Genomic DNA, 24,990 nt, shown 5'->3' on the forward strand with positions numbered 1-24,990 from the left:
AAATTAGATTCTTTACTGAATGCTTCTTACTTTTTCGTAATGTTTGTTCAATATATTCATTTTTAGTAGGCAATTTTAGTTGGCACAAACCACCACCATGATTTGCGAAAGAAGGGAAAATTGCCACCTTTGCTCTATAGGTGGCCGCCACTAGCGTCTCCATAAATAATTATTTATTTATTGTATTGGGGGGGGGCTGTGGCATGGTATCCATGACTGGTACAAGGGGCGGTCTTCCTCTCCCTCCCCCGCCTCCGACCCAGGCCCCCGTTTAGGAACGCCACTGCCTCTCTTTTCTCTCTCCTCTTCTCTCGTTATTCTCTTCCTTTCTTTTCTTCCTTCTTTCTCTTCTTTCCTCTCCCTTCCTTCTTTTTTCTCTTTCCTTTTACTTTTACATTTTTGCCGACTGGTTCAAAAGTTTGCCATGGATAAATGCCGGGGGGTGGGGTGGGGGTAGGAGCTTCACACCCCTTTAGCTACGGCCTTGGGTGTGGCACTGAAGTCGTTAAAGCCGACTCCCATGTAAGGATGTGTAGGGTCTGTCCTCAATACAAATAAATTCTAAGGTATATTTTGGGTGATGGTTAGATCTTTTATCATTTCTTCACGACGAAAGTTTGTGATAAATAGCTACTCTAAGTGTGTTTTTTTTATCATACCTGCTAAAGTGAAACCTGTTCTATCCATTAATACGCATGTGCCCTTAACTATCAGTGTTTTTCTTTTTCTTAGTAACAGATTATGTGAAGACGACGGCCACCATAGTTTTTTTTTTTTTTTTTTTAATATGCGCCTTTTAATAGGATACAAATTGAAAGGACATGATCTATTTACATGACCGTATTGTAAATTATTCCTATAACTGATACCGTTGCTATAGTGACGATAGATCCAATTGTTACGTTGTCGTTTTACAACCTACAACAAGGTATCATAAAATAAGATAAGTTCTTGGTTAAACAGTAAGCGATATTCCTTTCTTTGATCATAAATTATTTGCAGAGAACGACTTCCAATTAGAGCTTCCAATTAGAACGACTTCCAATTAGAGAGGTTATTACTCAAATCAGTTCGTTTATGATCGCTTTTTAGCATTAACGATGGCATTGATCGAAATTTATCTCATTATTTCACCAAATATATTTTAATTGAATGTCATTGACTTATAAAGTAGGCATAATACATCGCTGGTCTGTGATCGCCTAATAATTCAAGTACATGTAAAGAGAGAAAACAGCTGAAATGACAACTCCGGCTCTGTGCAAAAAACGAATCATAGTTGTTTGACCAGTTGCATGTACGATGAATTACACATTTATTTATACTCTGTTCTGATCTACTTGATTAACAATTGTAACATTCAACATTACTAAGGATATGTTTAATATACCAAAAGAAAGATGATTATCAGGAAATATATAATATATAATCTATCAACAATATTCTGATTACCCCAGTAACATATATAAGAACATCAACCAATGTTCACCAATCTTCTCTTGAAAATCATTTTAATTCTATTTTATGCTCGTTCGGATAGTTTATTTTAAGTCACATTTAGAATATTATTCTCAAATTTCATACGATATAGTTTTCAGTAGTGGAACTGAAACAGTAATTTAAATTATCTGAACAAGAATGTTGCTATATACGCTGTGTAACTGCTGACAGCCTTCCTTCTAAAATATATATTACTATATTACTACATACATTAACTGATATATCACATTAGTATAACAAACAACAAAACTCCATAAAAAACCTTCCTTCATCCAACCAATCAAATCTCTGTTCAACCCTCCTACCATTCATCCGTTCATCCGTTCATCCTTCCATTCACCAGTTTATAAATCTATTCATCTGTTCATCCATTTTCATGTCTTAATTTCATACATCTATCTCGCCATACAACAATCCGTCCATATATATATTCGTTGATATATTTGTCTGTATCCCAAATCTGTTAAAAGATCAACATATGAATTTCTTCATTCATTCATCAATCTACATATTCTCTCAATCAACAATCTATCCATTCACCATTCCATGGAATATATCCTTCCATCCATGTCGCTTTTCATCCATCTGCTCATATGGCAACCCTACGAAATATTTGCCTATCCCCTCATACGTCCATCTGCTAATACAAACAATTTCCTCATTCATTCCTCAAGCTACATTCAATTATTCATCCAACCATTAAAATATCCATTCACTAATCTATTCAACTATTTAACCATCAATTCATTCAACATTCTATCTATATATATTTACATTAAACAGTATCATTAATTATACGAAATATTTATTCATGAGATTTTTTTGATGTCACAGAAACAGAATCTGTACTATTATATCCTTATATAAAATTTAATGACATAAAATACAAAACAATATGCTGTTAGTACTCACTTTGCTGAACTACTTAGTTTTCAAATTCATCAATTCTTCCATCCATCTATGCACGCAAACATGTATCTATTTATCTTTGTCTCCTTCCATTCAAGTTCTTGTATAGTTCGATTAACCAGTGGCATATCCTCCTTAGCCATCCGTCTACTTAACCGTCCCCATTAATCCATTAACAACAAAAAAAACATTAAAAAAACATATATTTCAGCAATCATCCATGCATCCACTTATTCAACCACCCATCCATTCATCCACCTATGCAACCATAAATCATTTATATATTCATTCATGAGAAGAATGAGAACTAATGATAACTAATGATCATGATAACTAATGATAATAAATGATAACTATTCATCTATAAATCCTGCCATTCAACCATCTATCAATACATTCATCCTTTCAAACATCCATCTATATATTCACCTTTTCAACCATCCATCTATCTATTCAACCATTGATCCACCCATCCAACTATTCAACCATCCATCCATACACTAACATTTTCAACATGATGTCATCAGGGTAAATTCACTTCAAAAGCTGACAAAGGCTATAATAATATTCTTGTTGCTTTATCTTATGCCTGATAGATTTGGAGTGTTAGCCTCGCTATCAAAAGTATTCTGTACGTAAAATCTCATATGAATGTATATTTTTTTGGGAAACGTGATTTCCTCGTAGAAACTGTAAATGATGATGGAGCGGGGTGGTGGGGGGGGGGGGGGTATCAGAATACATTGTCAGCAGAAGTGCCCTGATAACATTCTGCTGTTGCAAGATGCATTTTACAAATTATCAAAAAATTGAAGTAAAAAATCATATATTCGTAATACATAACAGTATGAGGACATGGTTATCGCCTACAGATTCAGGAAAGGTTCAGCAATTGTGCTAAGTAAATAAACTTCAGCCACCAGAAAATTATGAAGAATATGTTAAGTGATTAACTTTGCAAAGTTAAGTGATTAAACTCGACTTAGTTAACAGGGCGCACTTTCATCTCGCTGTATGTGATATTAGAACCCCCGTTAGGAATCGAGCCCCACATTATACCGTTAGTACATTCAGCACATGTGAAATAAAGTCCATTGAGGTTCGATTCGAGGTCTGATCCCGAACACTTGCTGTACCACCATGCACCATGTCTCGCAGTTGCGCAGTGCATCATGGTGTCCTCGTCGTTGTCTCGATCATTTGTGGAAAATGACATGTTTGCATGGAATGCCAGGGAATCATTACCTAAAAAGGGGAATAATACATGTAAGACATTGTAAGTATTTGTCGACATTTAAAAGTCCATATTATTCTTGATTTAATTACCCTATTGACCTATACTATTCGTTTTAATTGTATTTTTATACTGGTTACCCAGTTACGGTGTGTTTGTTATTATTTCCTATCAATTTTTGTCCTGCCTCGTCATTCGCCAAGTTTTATCAGGCTGTTGTTTTGTACCATGTAATAGAGTATACTTTCTTCAAAGACATTACTGAATGGTCAATACCCCTATCCATTTTATAAATGGTAATCCATCTTTTTAATATGCTTGTAGTAGACAAGTGCCTTACACTTTGAAACCTATTAATTTTTTTTCCTGCCTCGTCATTCGCCAAGTTTTATCAGGCGTAGTTTTGTGCCATGTAGTAGAGGGTATACTTCCTTCAAAGACATAATCTTGGAAGGAAAATATATAAATCCTAAAATGCTCAGTGAAACCGCGTACCAAAAATGTACTAATTCTTCAAAAGTGGTTATTAATGTTGTGATACCATCAGAATATAACTTGATAGATCAAGCCAATGGGGATATTTGTAGGTAAATTTAACGAAACTGACAACATGGGCACCATAAAGCCTACTTTGTTTATTTGAAAACCTGTGTCACATTATCATAGAGCTCAGTTTCTGGAGACAATCGATATGTCCTTAACCTGTTTTTTTGTTTGTAATATTGCAGAGAGAACGAAATGTACCGTACCAACCAACACAATTATCCTTTTGAAATTATAGAATTTGCATTCCATAAACGACATAAAGTCTACAAACTTAACATCATTTAAGAAAGTAATGCTGCACATCAGAGGCGTTAAGAGCTAAGCCACTTATGGGGTTCTCGTGGGGCCTTCATGGGACGCACATAGAACGCGCATAGAACGCTCATGGGCGCTCATGGGACGCAACTGAGACACTCATGGGACGCTCATAGAACCAAGTCCCATTTCATAACCCTTCATTTTGGTCCAAAAATTGTTCCTATTCCTAAAGCATTTGTTCTTCATATTGTCTCGGGTCTCTCCATATTTCATTGAGCCATCAAATTGACCACTTGTCCCGGTCTATATCGTAGTCCTCCCAACTGTTTTCGTAAAGCCTTAGTTGTACATTAGCCGGGAGGTTATTCTTTCCTTTCAAGTTTCCGTCAACTTTTCTACTCAAAGAAATCGTTCATCATGACTAATTAGTTACCCCACACTGCAAGATTAGTATTCTTAGAAATGCACATCCTGTCGTACCAATTAAAGCAGGTAAATATGTTTTGGCAATCAATGTAACTCTTACTACAGTATGTTAACTTCCGATCTGTCCTGTACAGACTTAAATACAACTTCCAACTATTAATATCTCATAAAATGCATATGGGAGAGGCAAACAACTACAGTGTGTTGCATCCTTAGATTGTGTGTTGTTGTTCTTGATAACATGATAATGTATTCCCTTTTTTTGATAGATCTTTCATTTATTCATCTTGATTAAGGATTTCTTTTTGATATTTTGTTTGTATTTATGGTGTTTGTTCTGTTGTGATGTACTACCAAGTAAGCACATATTTGAGGTATCATCTTGCTCCACGATTAAATTTGTAGTTATTACCGCAAAATTACTTGACTGAAGAAATTAACGGGATTTGTTACACACTACATATTTGTTTTACTCAGTAAATAATATAAGACATTTATGTGAAAGAATATACTCTTATTTACCAACACAAATTAAAATAAAATGGCTGATGTGCGCTAACTATAACCCATTGTCGTGCTGTGTGGTTCATGCTTAGGGAGTTTTATTTTGAATTCCATTTATTTGGAAATTTTCAATATGAATCACGGAATATAAGAATACAGTTGCTTGGTAGGTCAATTTTATTTATATGTCACATGTGAATACAATATCATGTCGTCGTTGGACAAGTTACGTATGAAAAAAAAAATGAAGAAACACTGTCGCCTTTTAAAGGACATATCTGCGTGGCGGTATAACTACAATTCAATTTTAGGTTAAAAATAAAGAAACAAAACCTTACGAACCTGGCGTACTTTGGGGTAGATATTCGCCTAGTTCTGTCAAAGTGTATTTACTGCCTTCATCGCTAATTCTGAAGAGATTGTACTTGGCGATATATTGCACGCCGTTAACGTCGGTCAAGTCGACCCTCAGTTCGTAGTTTCCTTGGTTGGTGAGGTAGCTTAGCTTCTCATTTCCAAGCCAGAATTCTCGACGCATGTAGCCAAAGCCATGTTTGTATTCATTCCAGTCGCGATAGAAGTCAACAGAACCATCTAAACGACGTTGAAAGACCTATAAGTGAAAACAATGTGATATTTTCAAAGACACTGGTTGCATTCTTATATGAAGTGACTTCAATGATGTAATTCAAGTTCGATTTCTATTAAAATTCGCATTGGCAATGATAAATTATCGACAGGATATTGATGATCTTAGAGGCATTGTCGTAACTTTCTGACCAGGTTAATCCTATAACTTGATACCTCTCTCTGATTGCCGTTGTAACTTTAAATTTACGCTTAGCTTCTGATACACGTTGGTACGCCTACTATGAAAAATTGAAGTTCCTCTGTTTTAATTATTGAACTGACCGCCACAAGTCATTACAACAGTAATGTAGCATACCCTAAATAACGTCAACTCTTGTTCTCAAATGTATGAGATAAGTAACATTGTTAAGATCATAGATTGTTTTCCTTTCCTTTTCCACACACATTTGTCCATAATCCTTTAAACTTTAAGAGTTTTATTAGTCAACACCTTAACGCTATCGTCACAGTAGTGGGTGTTTGTCTCGGAGCTCCTCGTTGACAATGTCTATCTCTGAATCTCTTTTAGTGGTAATCAGGTGATACAGTTTATAGAGTGTTAAGAACTGATGCGCGTGGTTGGCATATACGTCTGACAGGAATTTGTCTGCATGTTATGTAATAATGATAATAATGGAGAACATGTACAAAACTTACTGTCCAGCCTCCCCCATCAGTGGTATTTTCACAATAGACCTTAAAAGGCTCCGAGGCACCGGCGGGTTTTATGAGAAACATCCCGCTCTGTTCGTACACTTCCTTGCAGTTTGTAGGATACTTAGGTTCTTTATATAATGCAGATAGATCTGGAATTGGAAACGTATTGACTGTAACTAATTGTGATTAAATAAGTTAAACCATTGATTGATAATTGAATTAGGAAATTCTGTAATCTTTCATCGAATTTTATGGGATAAAAGGTCGACTTTGTGTCAAAACGTTTAGGTACAGATCCCAAAATAGACCTTTTATGATCTAGCTGTATGAAGCGAACATTTATTTGACTGACTGACACACTTGTAGCCGCATATTCTGTCAAACTGTCTTCCCCCTCTCCACCCTATCCACCTTCCGCAAGAATTAAAGGTTAGAAGTTTATAATTTAAAGTAATAACATTTACAAAACTTGTGGCTTATGTCATGTTATCCGTACCGCTGATGTTCCATTGGTGTGTCTGTTCACTTTTACTGTTACTGCAGGTTCCCGGAGTACTCTGGTGAATGAATTAGCGCAGATTTGTGTTCGATAAAAGTAATGCCACTTCGAGATATTTGACTGTAAACACATCTTTAGAAGATGTATTCAATGTGATAATACTATAAGTCACTCAATCACACACTCAGATGGGAAAGAAATAAACTGAGAATGGGGCGGATCAAATGTTGAAAGATGATGGGATGGAGGAATCAGCATCATTATTCTATTTGCTAGAGATAAATATGATAAGTAGCTTCCTTAAATAAATTAAACAAACCTTCTGTCTTTTAGATTCCTAAAATATTACAGGCTACTTATTTATAATTGTTAAAATGTTTTTTTTTTTTTTTTAATTTAAGGACTGAAGCTCTTAAAATGACCAATGATAGGATATGTTCCAATATCAAAACTGGTAAAAGTGTTCTTTGAAAAGTAATTTAACTAATGATATAAGATTGCTTTATGTCGCGAATTTTAGAACTTGATTCAAAAACTTCTTGTTGGCTTTTTAAAGGCCTCTTTACCTTAAGTTAGAATCAACAATGCTATTTTTCTTTCCATGGTAATACTGCACTGTATAAAAAAGAAAACATTAACCACAATAATTTTAAATTAAATGAAATGGTATAGAAGGTAAACGGAAGTTAAGGTCACCTACCTGTACCAAACTTGTTATGTTGCACCCGGTATCTTCAGAGGATTTGCATATCTTTGCTACTTGTTTGTAATCTTTAGAGCAGACACAGTGAAGAGAACAGTTTTTGAGGTCTGAGACATCGCAGACGGTTACACATCTTTTGCAATCTTTATGCACCGGTTTTCCCGCGCTGCAGACGATCCATGCTAAGAGGAAAATACGAACCACTTTGAAGCATTTACTATCAAAATCTTTATTTTCCAGTTTCGTTGAAGCAGAACGAATTGTGCTGAGATCTACTCTCGTGTACAATAACCAAGCTTCTTGAAATGAAGTAATATTGTATATGAATAAACAAGTTACACTAAGTTTTCTTTTCTTACTGCCAAAAAGGATTGTTAACGGCCACTAAAAAATACATTCCCGCAAATATAGCATGTAATTGTAATATTTTGTTTTAGTATACGAAGTACCAGAAAGTGTATTTCTAATATTATTGCTCCTTTTAGTTTATTGTTTGTTCAAATATCAACGGTACAACCGAGAAAGTAATTTAGGTTAAATGAGTCAGACGGAAGTGATTGTTTGTTTTTACCCTCCTAACTAACCTTCAGTCATTAATACAATTTGCTGACTTATCATTTGATGCATAAATTAAAAAGGGCTATAATGAAAAGGTAAGAAGTAAGAATGATACAAAATGTAAGAAAAAAACAACAACAAGGATGGTTACCATGGTAAATTGCTATTTTTTCTTACGTGCAGCAAAATGAACCGGTTCCGGAGTAGTCAGTTCCTCTACAGTGGTACTCTCGTCAGTAGCTGCTATAAGAACGTTAAATAAAACCTCACTAATAACATGCGATATTTGATATTCTAGAAATGGGCTTCCCAGGCTAGTCAATTAGTCAAGGTAATGGGTCATTTATATGACTAAATTTGTTTAGTAGCCTACATTGTAGCAATTCAAAATTTCAAAATAATACACAACAACTTTCATAGGAATTGTGCTTGCTCAACTTCCTGCACATGTTGCAAAAGTTTTAAAATATTTGGCGTTTCATGATTCATCGAAGTAAATCCTTTTTAGTTGACGATACATACCAAAGGCACTTGAAAAAAAGGGCTAATACAAGGAAGACAAGTAAAGTGTCGTCAAAATACAATAAGACGTAAAATGGAGTACACTTTAATGCCAACAACAGTAAATCTTATTCTGACAATCACTATTAATATGTTTGGCATAACATAACTTAACATCAACAAAATTATTCAGTATTTTTAAATTGATTTCAATATCAAATTTCCTGATGCAAATTTGTTAGTAAGATCCCTAAATATTGTAGATCATCTGCTTGACAAACCAAAATGATAATCAATTGTATTGATTTGCTTAAACTTATTTACCTCAGTTGGGTTAAATCGGTAGTAATATTTCTATATTGGACCAAAGGGATTAATTAAATATTCAATTTAGTGTACAGACATACATGTCAAACAGTAGCTCCGATTAGAACGGGACAGCAGAAACACATAAGATATGAGAGACGAATGTATGTATGTATTTTAGATCCTCCTGCAAGCAGGAACTCGCAAAGAAGCCTCATTGGCTTATCAAAGCTGCAAGCTGACCGAAGTCAGTCTCTTACATTCATATTTAACGTCCATGATTATTGAACAATACAACTTTAGAACAATACAACGACAATAATAAATCAATCAAAATATGTTGACATCTCACTAGAATTAAAGGAGTTAACGGTATAGGAAGAGCCGACATAGTATAAACAATACAAAGATAGCATCAAGAAAGACAATGATAATAATAATAAGAAGAACTAAAAGTAAAAATAACTTCCATTCAAAAGAACATTGTAACCAGATACAGATCTTAAAACCATTATCAACACTTCTCTGATTGAAGCGTTCACTAAGTATTTTCGATCTTTTTTGAAATAAAATGGCAAACCTTTCATCATCTGATGGAACCCTAGCTTTAATCTTATAAAGCTATAAAGCTTTCAAGTTTGTTAAGGTTTTCATGAAAACACGATACGCATATTTTGTAACAATAATCAAAATGGAGATGAAATGTGAGTGATTGCTGTGATTCTAGGAGTATTTCTAACAGTATTACATATATTATCAGCATCTTGGCCTATTTCAGTATATGCTATAACAGTTGTATTTTTCTCCAATCAATTTTAAGTTAGTTGGCTACTTTTCATGAGCACATACCACTGGATAAACGATACTATAAATCAACAGTGGTGGATAAAATCAATGTATAATTGTTTCGTTAATTTTACTTGTTGTTGTAAGATGAGATTGTTCCGGGGTAGTTAACGCTTCTGTGGTTTCTGGTTTTGGTGCTAGATAAGGATGAAAAAAAAACATCTTCGAATATCAATCAAACAAATTATTACTCGGCTCGCGTTTGGAACGCGCCTACAATATTTAGTTAATATGTAAGCATGAAAGAATTGTCTTTAGGTTCGACAAAAATAAAAATGTCAACATAATACAAGGAATGCCGGTTAAAAAAAAACATTAATCAAGATATACAAACAAAAACATATGTAGTTAAAATCAAGAACTATCTGCAAGTGCCAAACACATCAAATATTAATTGGAAGAAATATAAAATAGGGGAAGAGCTAGATGTTTTAAAAGAAAGCAAATTCCACCTCCCCCTCCTATAAAAAGGCAAGATAACGAATTTAATAGAATATATATATATCTGGTTGAACTTAATGGAGTCGATACAGGCCCGTAGCAAGGAATTCTTAGTTGGAGGGCAACAGCATTTGAAGGAGGGGCATCAACAAATAAAAAAGGGGCGTCATATTTGCTTCCTATAACGTGCGACGATTTGTATACATAATGATGGCACCATACATGACAGAGGTAAGAGATTTTTAAACCATTAAGAAGCCTTTTATTTATGATTTAGGGATTCCTCTAGTATTTTCTATCTTAGGTTTTGCAATAAGTCCACGCATCTGTCTTCATATTCTGCATTCAAATCGTTCTATTGGCAAACTTGTGACAGCTTTTGAATTATGGTATATATCTATATTTATCTATATATATATTTTCATTTTGAAAATATTACGTCCATAATTTGTTAGATTAACCTGTGAAAGGTCAAATGTTTCCATTCAAATATAGTATTATAGTAAAATAACTTTACATTAATAAAATTAATCAGTATTTATAAGTTGATTTTAATATAAAATTTCCTGGTGCTAATTTTTTAGTAAGATTCCTAAATATTGTAGATCATCTGTTTGACAAACCAAAATGATAATCAATTGTTTTGATTTGCTTAAACTTATTTACCTCAGTTGGATTAAATCGGTACAAATATTTCTTTATTGGAACAAAGGGATTAATTATATATTCGATTTATTGTACAGACATTCATGTCAAACAGTAGCTCCGATAAGAACGGGACAGCAGAAACACATAAGATATGAGAGACGAATGTATGTATGTATTTTAAATCCTCCTGCAAGCAGGAACCCGCAAAGAACCTTCATTGGCTTATCAAAGATGCAAGCTGACCGAAGTCAGTCTCTTACATTCATATTTAACGTCCATGATTATTGAACAATACAACTTCAGAACAATACAACGACAATAATAAATCAATCAAAATATGTTGACATCTCACTAGAATTAAAGGAGTTAACGGTATAGGAAGAGCCGACATAGTATAAACAATACAAAGATAACATCAAAATAGACAATGATAATAATAATAAGAAGAACTAAAAGTAAAAATAACTTCCATTCAAAAGAACATTGTAACCAGATACAGATCTTAAAACCATTATCAACACTTCTCTGATTGAAGCGTTCACTAAGTATTTTCGATCTTTTTTGAAATAAAATGCCAAACCTTTCATCATCTGATGGAACCCTAGCTTTAATCTTATAAAGCTATAAAGCTTTCAAGTTTATTAAGGTTTTCATGAAAACACGATACGCATATTTTGTAACAATAATCAAAATGGAGATGAAATGTGAGTGATTGCTGTGATTCTAGGAGTATTTCTAACAGTATTACATATATTATCAGCCTCTTGGCTTATTTCAGTATATGCTATAACAGTTGTATTTTTCTCCAATCAATTTTAAGTTAGTTGGCTACTTTTCATATGCACATACCACTGGATAAACGATATTATAAATCAACAGTGGTGGATAAAATCAATGTATAATTGTTTCGTTATTTTTACTTGTTGTTGTAAGATGAGATTGTTCCGGGGTAGTTAACGCTTCTGTGGTTTCTGGTTTTGGTGCTAGATAAGGATGGAAAAAAAACATCTTCGAATATCAATCAAACAAATTATTACTCGGCTCGAGTTTGGAACGCGCCTACAATATTTAGTTAATATGTAAGCATGAAAGAATTGTCTTTAGGTTCGACAAAAATAAAAATGTCAACATAATACAAGGAATGCCGGTAAAAAAAAACATTAATCAAGATATACAAACAAAAACATATGTAGTTAAAATCAAGAACTATCTGCAAGTGCCAAACACATCAAATATTAATTGGAAGAAATATAAAATAGGGGAAGAGCTAGATGTTTTAAAAGAAAGCAAATTCCACCTCCCCCTCCTATAAAAAAGGCAAGATAACGAATGTAATGTGTTATACATCTGGGTGAACTTAATGGAGTCGATACAGGCCCGTAGCAAGGAATTCTTAGTTGGAGGGCAACAGCATTTGAAGGAGGGGCATCAACAAATAAAAAAAGGGCGTCATATTTGCTTCCTATAACGTGCGACGATTTGTATACATAATGATGGCACCATACATGACAGAGGTAAGAGATTTTTAAACCATTAAGAAGCCTTTTATTTATGATTTAGGGATTCCTCTAGTATTTTCTATCTTAGGTTTTGCAATAAGTCCACGCATCTGTCTTCATATTCTGCATTCAAATCGTTCTATTGGCAAACTTGTGACAGCTTTTGAATTATGGTATATATCTATATTTATCTATATATATATTTTCATTTTGAAAATATTACGTCCATAATTTGTTAGATTAACCTGTAAAAGGTCAAATGTTTCCATTCAAATATAGTATTATAGTAAAATAACTTTACATTAATAAAATTAATCAGTATTTATAAGTTGATTTTAATATAAAATTTCCTGATGCTAATTTTTTAGTAAGATTCCTAAATATTGTAGATCATCTGTTTGACAAACCAAAATGATAATCAATTGTTTTGATTTGCTTAAACTTATTTACCTCAGTTGGATTAAATCGGTACAAATATTTCTTTATTGGAACAAAGGGATTAATTATATATTCGATTTATTGTACAGACATTCATTCACCCTATAAGGGTAGTTTTATGGTCAAATGTACAATCTTATGTAAATTAAACTTTAAGAAGGAATTGAATGTTAATTCAACAACATCCACTAATCTGATTTTACAGCTTGATACAACTTGTATAGTGACAACAAATAGGAATTATATTTCTGTACTTTCCACAAGGCTATCATTAATATAAATGAGAAAAACATATCAGTAATAATACATATTGTACCTTCGTAGCAAGAACCTCCCACGCCAGGAAACTTCTCCGCGAATTTACACAGCTCTACAAAGTAAAGAGAATTACATTACTTGATATATATATATATATAAACTGTGTTGATTTAGTGAAGCTGCTGCGAATTTTTTTTAATCGAGATGTGAAAACAAAACGAGTTGGAACAAGTTTATTACTTTACTAAAAATATTTCCAATATTAATCGTCTAGTGGATTCAACTATAGTCTATTAGCTTTCAAATATGAGAAATTTATTATATTTGCCTATAACAAGTAAAGTTTTCTTGGATTGAAATGTAACCAATTAGTAGGAGGACGTGGCACGTGACTTTAGTTCGGCACTGAATTCACGACAAGCAAATCAGTAGTATTTTAAGACGAAAATCTAGAGATTATTTGTCGCCGTAGAGTGGTTTCAATTATGACGTACTCATAAATCTTAACTGGCAAATCTGTACTCATTTTTATGATACTTTTACAACAGATAAACCATTGACTTTCAATAGATGTACCATGGTTAATATTACAACTTTATTTCCAGTTAAGGCATGGACTTTAGGTATCAGATTATTAAAGCTGTAGGCCACATGTGCCCTGGTGGCCAAGCAGTAATCAACGAACTTCAGCCTAATGATGATCGTAAGTACACGAAGCATTTATGCTAGCCTAAGACACTTCTAGACTGAAGTTGGAACTAAGTCAATTTGTTTCTTTGAATTCCTGTGCCAAAAAAATAAAGATTAGGTGTTTCATCTAATCTTATTAACTGACCCCCTAAAATGCGCAAGCGGCATATCAAATTCCATCAAATTCCCGCAACACACACGCACATAGGAAGCAATTTGGTCCCCTTAGTCTGGTCCCCAATGTGCACTATCATCTTTTTACAACAATGAATAATTATGGTCTATAAGCAAAAATATAGGTCCAAAGCGTTTCATTGTTTCAATTCACCCAAATTTTGAGGAGTTTGTATGAATTCTGATTTTCTTCGACTTTCACCCGTATCAAGATATCGTCATATTGCTCACAAAATGCTCTTTCCATGGGTCAATGCTAAATAACTGACAAATCTCTCCTCTTTAGGAGACAAGAAGGTCAACGAAAAGGTTAGTGTACATGAAATGTTTTCAATACGGTGATGTTGAATTGACAAGAAAAGAATAATGCACTTCAATAAAAACCGAATCCCAAATGGTAGGAGAACGGAGCTGAATATAGGAACCGTCCCGTTTGTATTGTGTATCATTACCACGTTGGATCCCTTTTGTAAACAAATCCCCACCCCTTCCCTCAAATGAATTGAAGTTTTAACAAAGCTACTGTAGTTAGTTTTATTTTGATAAACCAAATCTTACAAATTATTGCCAAATGTTTTAACTTTGGGTATTGCCTAGCATTTGTAAGTTTACCCGATGCTAGTTGTCAACTTATAATGTAATGACTGGACCGATTCTGTTTGTCTAACCAATCATCCATGAAACATCCATGAAATTTTGAAATAATCGTATACACTGTTAATCTAAGTTAGTCAAATTGACTAATTAAAATTAGTCCTGCACAGTGCTTCGTACGCCTAATTAAAATTAGTCAAAGGACTAACCAGCAAAGATTAGTCGTATGACTAATTAGCTAAACTAGTCAAGTGACTAATATATCATAGTCATATGACCATTCATTTAGTGTGGTGACTTCCAAAATTAGTCCTGCACAGCACTTGACCTGTTATTCATTAGTCATCAGACTAATGCGCCATCCATCACGATTTTGATTTCACTTTAGCGGATGTTTTGGGCCTCCAGTTTGTGTGGAGATCTTCGTGTGCATAAAATCTGTAAGTTTCACTCAGGGTTCCTGCTGGCTGTTGCTAATACAATCCGACCCCCCCCCCCCCCGCCTCCCAGAAAAAACAAAAACAAATTGGGCAATCTTGTGGGGTAAATGAAGGAAATCCTATTGCAAGGTTGAAAAGGTATGTTTGAATAAAAAATACAGAAATCATGGCTTTATTTTACCAGACTCATTTATTGCTATAACATATCTTGAAAAGCATACATGAAAAGCCTCAATAGGAGTGTTACAGCTAGAATGGGGTGATATTTCTCCCATGGTTCAATCATTAAAAAAAACTTTGTCAGATTAAGCCAATATTTTCAGATAACTGTTTCAAGGGATGCAAATATTATAAACAAGTTGGTCCCAAATGGCTGTCCCAATCACCAAATTGTGTCAGAGGATTGAAAATACAATATATTGATTTAAAAATTATACAGCAGTATGTCCACTCATACATAAAGGACAAATACAGTTTAATAAGAACTGAAAAGTCAAAGTTCTATTAAAAACATGTCATGTCATGACTCAATTCCTTGCTTTAAAATGTACTGCTACACAACAAGTGTGAAGTTGACCAGAAAATACTGGATGATTTTCTGGATGAAGACCATGGTCTTCTTACAAACAGTGGGATAAGCCAAGTTGAAAACATAGTATGATGCTATGTATGCTATGAATGCTGACAGAGCTGAAATCAACCAACTGCTAGAGCCAACTTCTTCGCCCATCAAATATTGTAAAGTGGGTTTATTCTGCACAAGTGGGACCATTTCCCTTGATGTAGAGGGCTATATATTTAAATCTTATTATGAATTACATTTTAAGTATCAACTAGTTTAAAAGTATGATAATTTCGTTTTAACAGCAGACAAACGACAACGGTCAGAGGTCTAATATTCTTGTTTTTACACCTAGAGGTTTTGATTAACCCTCTCCAACACACTTAAAATGGAAAGGTCTAACTTAAAATTGTCATTAATGCTGAAGATGATTTTCTGAATGAATACCATGGTCTTCTTTCAAATAGTGGGGTAAGCTAAGTCGAAAACGTAAAACGATGCAATGTATGAAGACAAATCCGCAATCAGCAGACTGCAAGATCCAACTTCTTCCCCATCAACAAATATTGTAAAGCAGGTTGATTCTCCATAAGTGGCACCATTTCCCCTGATGTAGCTAGAGGCTTGGGGGTCTTCATTCTATAAGCAAGAAAATACACCATAATATTTTACATGGTATGGTATGGTACAGGTGATTATTGGTATCAATGTGGCTTTTAGTCACCCTACTTGAACCTGAAAAAAATTTGGTTTTCTACACCACTTTTTTAAATTCCCATTCAAGTGTGATTTTAAGCAAAATGGCTGTTGTCTAGCTGCATTCAGTTTCACGACAAGTAAAATAAATCCCAACCAATCAAGCTGCACTTAAGTTTGGAAAATTTGTTTTCTCTGTTAAAAATTAGTTCTAACACTAACCCTGGACAATTCAAAAGTAACAATAAAATCACAAAACAATCTGCCAAAACCATACACGCCACACATATATTGATAAGAAATTTATAATACTAATGTGTTTAGATTATGAACAGTTTTACAGGTCATATTTTTTGCACAGCTGTTCCTTATGCGTCAAAGGTATGGTCACATGGCCTACATTTTCAGAGACCAACTCTTCACCTTCAGCTAGTGCCAACTGTTGTTTCCAAATACTATGAAAATACATTTGCTTTCAAGATGAAATTCAAACTGGCTATTAATTTTGGTTTAACACCCATCACATTACTTCTCATGAGATTTACAAGCGTTTTGTAGGAAATTCATTGCTGTCCCTGTACACTCATGAAAATTAATCTGAACAAATTAAAATGGCAAATGTTTATACCAACACCACCATGATAAGTTTAACTGGAATTGACCATATATATCACTAATAAAAACATTAGGAGCTATCTACAGATCATAAAGGCATCCACATATATTCTTTTGGTAAAAGATGTACAAACAGGGATGCCTACATGGGAATAGGGCAGGGGACAAATCCCCACAAAAGGGGCACTTTGTGTTGAAAAAGGGCACACAATGGCGAATACAACAAGAACCTCATACAGTTCCCCAGCACCCCACCCCACTGAATGGCGGACTTAACATGGCTGGCAGAAGTTTCCCCCACACTACATGCCCTTGATCCTAGAGACTTGTTTTTCAAAATTTCGATTTTTTGGTACTTGACCCTTTTTTGGCTTTTGAGGTTACATCAGAATTTCAAGCAAACTTTGTTGGATTTTATGCCAATTTTGTCTAATTTTCATTCATATTTTGTCAAAAAACTGCCATTGTTCCCAAGTGAAATATATATATATATCCAACACTGTAAAGGGGAACTTTTTCCCCTTTGTCCGGACTGCCCTTGTGTGGTGGAGGGCAGTATTCAATATCCCCCCCCCCCCCAATAAAAAAGTGTCATTTTCTGAAAAAAAGATTAGCTCTTTCGAATGACACCAACAGTCCTGTAATAGCGAATTGGTAAAGTCTAGTTTTAATTTTTTGAAAAGTGCACTTGCAAATCAATTATGACAAGATCCCATGGGACTTGAAGGGTTAATATGTCCTTACACTTTCATCAGCAAATAGCAGGAAGCTTTTTATTTTCTCCTTCAACAGCAATGGAATACCAAGCACAGCAGCAACAGCAGTGGCATCTGTTGACAAAATAAATAAGAATTATAATTAGATGTGTACAATGACAATGATACCCATATAAAGTCGGTTACTTCTCTTATACATTGAAATTTTAATGTTTCTGAATAACGCTTTGTCTTTATTGTTCTGCAGCACCTTGTGTTCTTGTTAAATCGGACAAACCTCAGGATAGCCGCTTCGTGGACTTCATATGAATTCATAACATGGCTCCTTCTCACCAGGACTTTATTGCAATTCATAACAATGTGACTATTATAAACCTTGTCAGAGCTCTGCTGATATAACCTGTACAAAATGACAGCAAAGTAGTCTCCCTTCATTGATCAGGATTCCTTTTTAGTACTGACCCGGGAAGCACCACACAAGCAATCATAAACATGTGTGTCATAAACATGACAGGCAAAATGTCTGCTTCAATTATTTAGGATCCACTATTTGATGCTTGCTTTCGTGCTGATGAACCCATCTGAGTGAAATTGCATGGTAGTATGGTACTGTTGAAAACAAGTACTAGTTGTACTGACAAAAATGGCACCCGATAATACAGTGTTTTCACAGAAATACTTGGGTTCCCAAAAAAAGATAAATAAGCAACATACTTTATTTTGTCTTCAGAACTATGTGATATAGGGTATGTGTAATACATGCTATCACCAGTTACACTATTTCATAAGTATAGCCACTGATGGTACTTCGGTCCTTTCATTTTTGTGGTATCGTACCTTGCTTGAACTGGTAATTACCAATATTTTTTTCAAATACTGGTTTACTGTGCAACATTTCATCTAAGGTTAAGTCCCTCCTCTAATTCCATGTTACCTGAATCTTTAAACCATTCCCGACTTGGGCTCTATTAAATCAAAGAGATAAGTCATTCAACACTTCCTCACTGAATATTAATAAATAACCAAATAATGGAATGTACCCTTCTTACTTTGCTCATCTCGTTGCCCTTGCATCTCATCAACTGCCCAGGAAAAGACCTCATCCTTTCTCTTCATCGACTGGCACACCTTAAGTAGTACAGATCTGCCATACTTCATAAGACCTTCCTACAACCATGGAGCTATAAACAAATCATGGATGCCCTCTTCTTTGCATACCTGTTGGAAATAAATATACAGAAATATCAATTTCAGGGTTTGACAAATAAACCTACTTGCACACCATTCACTGATATTTACATTATTGGTTGTGAGGGAAAAAATCAAGTTGAATATAAAGGTTACTTCTAGTGGGTGTTAGTGCAGGAGCAGCTAAAATTTCAATATTTCTGGGGTGTCACAGGCTGAGTGCTAAATTGCCAATGCTGTTCAGTCATGTAATTTCTCCTTATTTGAAGCCATTACATCATTGACATTTCCCCACAATATCATGAAGGCAGAAACAGTCATTACTGTGGCACTCAACATGATCACACCCAACAGCATTCTGAAAAATCACTAACAAATTCAAATTTATCAGGAAGTGTTTAGGAATTCTTCACTCTTGACATCACTAGAGATCTTAATTGGCATAAAAAGTGCAATTGCCAAAAAAAGTATAAAGAGCATAGTTGACCCAAAAAAGTATAATACTTTAAAAGAATTTAAATTTTGGATAACAAATATAGGGCTCAGTATGGTTTCTGCCTAGTAGGAACAACCTGCCATTGACCATAGTGCCCTTGATTTTCAAATGTGTTAATGGGATTGATGAATTCACTTTTTGTTTCTTACATACACCAACAGAATGAGACTAATCCAAATATCGATGGATACAATTCGCATTGGTTAATTGAATTTCACTCGAAACTGTAGAAATCTGGCATTTTTTAATGAAATATAGTCCAATTTTATCTCCCTCAAAACATTAATACAATTGCCTTATACACTAAAATCCGCCACTACCAAATGTCCGAGAGTCAATACTATATATAATTCTTGCAAATCTTCCTCGTTATCAAACCTCATAAATAAAATTTCTTAGTCACTTATCAATGATTGTGACAATGGGCTACTCGAAAGTCTGATAAAAACAGCACATAAGTATAGCCTTTACCTGTGCCTTGTACATTGTTAGCCTTGTTCAACGAGTGGTACGCAACTACAATTGAAAATGGGAATTAGCCATTTGCATTAAAAATATGCCCCCAAGAACTACAGAAAACCCATGTTGACATACCAAAAGTCAAACAAAACAATTAAGCTACGCCACATGTACATATATGCTAACTACAAAGACCATTGACCGTAACGTTAATATCTGCATAATAGTAGTACAGCCCTCTAAACCATGGATAATTTTAGTGCCAGCCTACTGCGTCACAGGTTCAGCGAATAAACATATGGTTAGGCTTGATTTCCACCATTGACTTAGTGTGTTGTTAGGCTGCCATAGGGTTAGAGATATAAGTGACTATTCGGTGAAAATTTTATGCAAGCTTATTTGCGAAACAGTTTCAGTTCAATTCACCACATCGTATTGCAGTGTATGAAGCAGAGGACCTTCAAGCTGCTGTATAGCTCAGCCCCGGTATGATCATGACACGTGTACTGGACAAACTTTTCCAGAAACGTTATTGTAATACACCCTTTCGAGAAAACTTGACCAAATGCTGTAAACCCCCAATCCAGTGATACATGATATGAAAAGGGATGTTTACCATCTAGCTGGCTTAAAAAAAAGTACAGATCCGCTGGAGTGCGAAAATTGCCCTACAGCAAACCGATTTTTTTCCACCTAGCTAGGGAGTTTAGGTCCTGTTCTCCACAAGTAGGATTATAGCCTTCCTGTATGTTAGGCTCTGGTTCACGCTAATGTGCACGTGTACAAGAAGTTAGATTGTGATTTGGTTTCAGTTTTTTTAGATTTTTAAATCTCAAACATTCAGGAAAATTGTCCTTGCAAAACATGATTCTTGTACAATTGCAAGTAAAACACGATTAAGGATGGAAATATGAACGCAAGTAACACTTTTATTCACAAATAGTTACGTTTTAAGTAGTTTTTTTTATGTGAAATTAGTGCCGGTCGGAAGCAGTGTTTTTCATCCAGAGTGGTGGGCGAAAATCCTCCGTGCTGGTCGGGCCCGCCCAGTGCCGACCACCGTAGTTATAACGCTGTTCACCGTTACTTTCAGTCTGACAATTTCATCGATTTGAACAGTAAATAAGCTAAGCCCTACTCAGGTTAACATTTAATGGTTCTGAGAATGAACTTTACAAAAATAAACAAAGATAAATTGTGTGCACATCATAGCCTATTGAATCACGTTAGGCCTATGAGTATGAGGTATCCTGCACATATCATGCATATGGCATAACGTTAGGCTAGAACGACGAACGTTCGTTGTTGCTAAGCAGAACTAAAACTGGTAATTTACTTGTCATCAATTTAACTATCTATTCTAAAAATACTAAATAAAGAATAACTTGCAATTAAATCACAATTTAGTAAAGTTATAAGATACACCCACCTTGCGATTGCAGACATTTTCTCGGCTCCAGAATTTCTTACTGCAGTATCAAATATGGCGTCGGAATCATCGAGAGCAACAGGCCTGGCGCTTGCAGAGTGCGCACGCGCGGCTACGTATATCTGACGTCATTTGTGAATTCTAAATTAGTCAAATGACGAAGACGTTTTAGTACCGGTGCTGGAATATCGTCTTAATCTAATTAAGTTTTTGCTATAAGTAATTATCAATTTCCCCAAAAAATTTGTGGAAATTTTTCTTATGACGTCTTAGAGTTTACACTTAACCGAAAATTGTTATATAGCATATCCATTATTCCTTGGGTTTTTAATTATTGGTGATGTTATAAACAATTTTTTAATATTCATCCATATTGTGGCGCGGAAGTTGTTTGTAAGTAAATAACAAAAAACCTTGAAGACCAAAAATAACACATAAAGCTTTGAAATCAAATTTCGTGATTCCCAATTGACTAATTATGCTTCGTCACTATTTTGGACAATGACTAACTTTCATTGGTCTTTAGCCATTTTAATTAGTCATATGACTGATGAAATTAGTCAAAAATTCTGACTAATGCAAAATTAGTCATTTGACAATTTTGGCATGTGTATATGACTAATTAAAATTTACAGTGTACCCTGGTGAAACATGCACAAAATGCAATCTCTCCACCCCCCCCTCCCCCATCCCAACTCTCTCTCTCCCCATAGCTTAACTAAATAATAACATTATTTTTTGCTGTAACAACCTTTGTTTATGGCATCACTGACGTTACTGCAGTAAGAGCTTTAGGCACTAAAAGTATCAGGAAAACCTAATTTTAAAAGTAATCTTTATAGATTTCCTTACAGCTGAACTACTATGTTTCATGTAATCTAAGTATCTTATATACGGCAGCATTGAAGGGACATGTTAATTGAAGTTTTAATGAGATGCAACAAGTCGTCAAGAAGATGAAAATTAACGTTTTTATGACATCTTCGATATCGTCAAAATGTCCAAACTCTGGAAATTCACGTTTTGTCGAGATGCAGCAACTCGTCATGATGACAAAAAAATATGAAAATTGACGTTTTGTCGATATCATACCAAATCAAAAAAATGTCAAAAATGGTGTCAGGTTGAGATGCATCAACTCCTCAACGTGAAGAGAATCTAAAATTTAACGTTTTGGTTAGATGCGTCGACTCGTCGAAAATGCTAATATCCTGAAAATTACTAACTTTCATTCTTCCAAATCTGGAAAAATAAAATAATCTGGTATAATCTGGTCGTCGAAATGTCAATTGTTAGATATTCTCCATTTTTACCAGTGAACGTAAATCTCTACAAAATCCAAATTTCAATTTGTAAATGCATCTCGACAAAATGTAAATTTTCAAATATTTTTAATTTTAAAGTGTTGGAATCGGTCGACCAAATATAAATTTCAGATTCTTCTTATTTTGACGAAAAATCTCATCAAACGTCAATTGACTTCAACGCTTCCGTACTAGTATAATAATAAGAGGCTAATCACTAAATATGCGAAGCAGGAAATAAATAAATAAATCCTTGACTATAATTTTTTATGATGCATTTTCAATACTTGAGCATGTAGTGTGAATAATTGTTTGTTAATGGTGAAAAATTAATGACCAATGTGAAACTTTAAATAAATATTGAATCTGAAACGTAATAACATGTGATGGATATAGTTGCTTCCACAATGAGTAGTTGCATTGTAACCTTGATTACGTTCTGTGTTTTATTCGTCATTTTCAGAAAATTCAAAACTGTCTTGGATTTAAAAAATATATATATTTCTAAAGATTGATTTTGGGGCTTACCAGATTAGTCACAAATTCCAGGCGGTGAATTATTTCAAAATAAATCTATTAGATTTTTAATTTAATGTTATATTTTAAAATTAAAAGAGTATCGTTCCCGTGGAAACGAATAATCAAGTGTCAGTTTGCGCTATTTCATGTTCTCATTACCTTCAAATGCCAACCGCCAACACAAATAGTGCAAAATTAAGTATACGAAGTACAATTACCATAATTAGCAATTATCGTCATTATTAAAAAGGATCATTATCACAATTTAAACCATTTTTAATACTACTATCACTTCGTTCCTCAATTTTACATAATGCATTCAAAAAGATTTTTAGTTTACACGATTTCCGATCTAAATTTTTCTTTCAAATATTTGCATTTTTGGGCTGATAGTATACGTAGGAAAATATAAGATAAGAAATATACTTACTGCCCGCTGCATTTGATTCATCTAAACAAACCATGAAAAGTATAAAATGTAGAATAATGTTTTTCCTTTCCATATTTAGAATAACAAATATAATTTCCTTATCTTTTTGTTTTGTGGTCTTGCACCGTAGAGTAAGGTTTGATTGAGAATGCTTATTCTCTTTGCACAACGACTTTCAGAGACTGCCTGATGTGGTGAAAAAGCATATGTGAATATTCATGATCTTTCTTTTGTTTGGGTAAATGAGATTTTTTTCAATTTTCCTTGAAGATTTAAAAAAAAAATATATAATCCATACATGATTAATACAAGGTAAGACTCTGTGGCTTTCATAAAGCTTCCGCCGTGTCTCCAAGAGATATTATATGTAGGTGGGGTAAAAATAAACAATATGGAATATGAGCTTTTGATAGATATGGTGATTAAAGCCATTCTGAATAGAGACAGGAGGTATTAAACAAAGCTTCTGTCGAGTCTTCACGAGATATTATATAAAGATGCTGTAAAAATTTGCAATATGGAATATGAGCTTTCGATTTATATGGTGACAGTGATTACTGCCGTACTTAATTGAAACAGATGTTGAATAAAAAGACTTGCATGAAAGAAATATTAAACAAAGGACATTTTGTGTCATATGAGAGAAGGCAAACGGCAATGTTATTACCTTGACAACAACATAACACAAACATATGGATAAACAGACAAACTGTTGATTTGGCTAGTAACATATATTTGGCTTATAAGTTATTATTGTATAGGATAGTTCCGAGGAAGATATGCTTTTTGACTGTGAAAGAGGAAAGCATTCTTACCACCCTGGAGAAACTAGCAAGCCATTCGATCAGGATAATTGAAATTTTCACATATCGTACCATAAGTGAACTTGAAATAAACAGGGGTGATATCATAGTTGTACACATACAGCTAAACAGGTGTGATGTCATAAGTTGCACACATACAGCTAAACAGGTGTGATGTTATAATTGCACACAGACAGCTAAACAGGTGTGATGTCACAGTTTCAGGTATACAGCTAAAACAAGTGTGATGTCATATGTTCACACATACAGCTAAACTGGAGTTATGTCAAAAGTTGCACACATACAGCTAAACAGGTGTGATGATATAGTTGCACACATACAGCTAAACAGGTTAGATGTCACAGTTCCACGTATACAGCTAAAACAGGTGTGATATCATATGTTCACACATACAGCTAAACAGGTGTTATGTCAAAAGTTGCACACATACAGCTAAACAGGTGTGATGATATAGTTGCACACATACAGCTAAACAGGTGTGATGTCACTGTGT

At 34.3% G+C, this 24,990-nt stretch overlaps 2 protein-coding genes across 8 annotated transcripts; both read right to left on the reverse strand.

Annotated features, from left to right (window-relative positions):
- Nucleotides 1–1,298: 1,298 nt before the first annotated feature.
- Nucleotides 1,299–23,962, reverse strand: LOC139973761 (fibrinogen-like protein A). 5 transcript variants are annotated; one of them, XM_071980622.1, is made up of 10 exons: nucleotides 23,674–23,951; nucleotides 13,420–13,473; nucleotides 12,087–12,149; nucleotides 10,152–10,214; nucleotides 8,602–8,664; nucleotides 7,864–8,048; nucleotides 7,161–7,221; nucleotides 6,665–6,813; nucleotides 5,720–5,990; nucleotides 1,299–3,654 (listed from the first exon to the last, which is right to left on the reverse strand). In XM_071980622.1, exons 1-10 carry the CDS (start codon nucleotides 23,744–23,746, stop codon nucleotides 3,392–3,394), a joined length of 1,245 nt encoding a protein of 414 aa, XP_071836723.1. In that variant the 5' UTR covers nucleotides 23,747–23,951; the 3' UTR covers nucleotides 1,299–3,391. The 5 variants fall into 5 exon arrangements, with proteins under 5 accessions (XP_071836723.1, XP_071836722.1, XP_071836725.1 ...); XM_071980621.1 differs by having other exon boundaries at nucleotides 8,602–8,667; nucleotides 23,674–23,945; XM_071980624.1 differs by lacking the exon at nucleotides 12,087–12,149 and having other exon boundaries at nucleotides 23,674–23,954.
- On the reverse strand, nucleotides 15,431–21,497 carry LOC139974304 (uncharacterized). 3 transcript variants are annotated; one of them, XM_071981338.1, is made up of 4 exons: nucleotides 21,421–21,497; nucleotides 18,898–19,066; nucleotides 17,877–17,962; nucleotides 15,431–16,460 (listed from the first exon to the last, which is right to left on the reverse strand). In XM_071981338.1, exons 2-4 carry the CDS (start codon nucleotides 19,004–19,006, stop codon nucleotides 16,281–16,283), a joined length of 375 nt encoding a protein of 124 aa, XP_071837439.1. In that variant the 5' UTR covers nucleotides 19,007–19,066; nucleotides 21,421–21,497; the 3' UTR covers nucleotides 15,431–16,280. The 3 variants fall into 3 exon arrangements, 2 of the variants coding, with proteins under 2 accessions (XP_071837439.1, XP_071837438.1); XM_071981337.1 differs by lacking the exon at nucleotides 21,421–21,497 and having other exon boundaries at nucleotides 18,898–19,361; XR_011795434.1 differs by lacking the exons at nucleotides 15,431–16,460; nucleotides 21,421–21,497 and having other exon boundaries at nucleotides 17,175–17,962; nucleotides 18,889–19,361.
- Nucleotides 23,963–24,990: the final 1,028 nt, after the last annotated feature.

Source organism: Apostichopus japonicus, chromosome 9 (genome assembly GCF_037975245.1).
Source record: "Apostichopus japonicus isolate 1M-3 chromosome 9, ASM3797524v1, whole genome shotgun sequence".
In the NCBI taxonomy this organism is placed as follows: domain Eukaryota; kingdom Metazoa; phylum Echinodermata; class Holothuroidea; order Aspidochirotida; family Stichopodidae; genus Apostichopus; species Apostichopus japonicus.

Coding starts and splice junctions, on each gene's coding strand:
- LOC139973761 (XM_071980621.1), bottom strand. CDS start 23,746: ATGGAAAGGAAAAACATTATTCTACATTTTATACTTTTCATGGTTTGT. Junction 13,474..23,673: donor TGAATCAAATGCAGCGGGCA/GTAAGTATATTT, acceptor TTTACTTTGTAG/AGCTGTGTAAATTCGCGGAG. Junction 8,668..10,151: donor ATCTCATCTTACAACAACAA/GTAAAATTAACG, acceptor ACGTTCTTATAG/CAGCTACTGACGAGAGTACC.
- LOC139974304 (XM_071981338.1), bottom strand. CDS start 19,006: ATGAAGTATGGCAGATCTGTACTACTTAAGGTGTGCCAGTCGATGAAG. Junction 17,963..18,897: donor AGGGCAACGAGATGAGCAAA/GTAAGAAGGGTA, acceptor TTTTGTCAACAG/ATGCCACTGCTGTTGCTGCT. Junction 16,461..17,876: donor TGCTATTTGCTGATGAAAGT/GTAAGGACATAT, acceptor TCTTGCTTATAG/AATGAAGACCCCCAAGCCTC.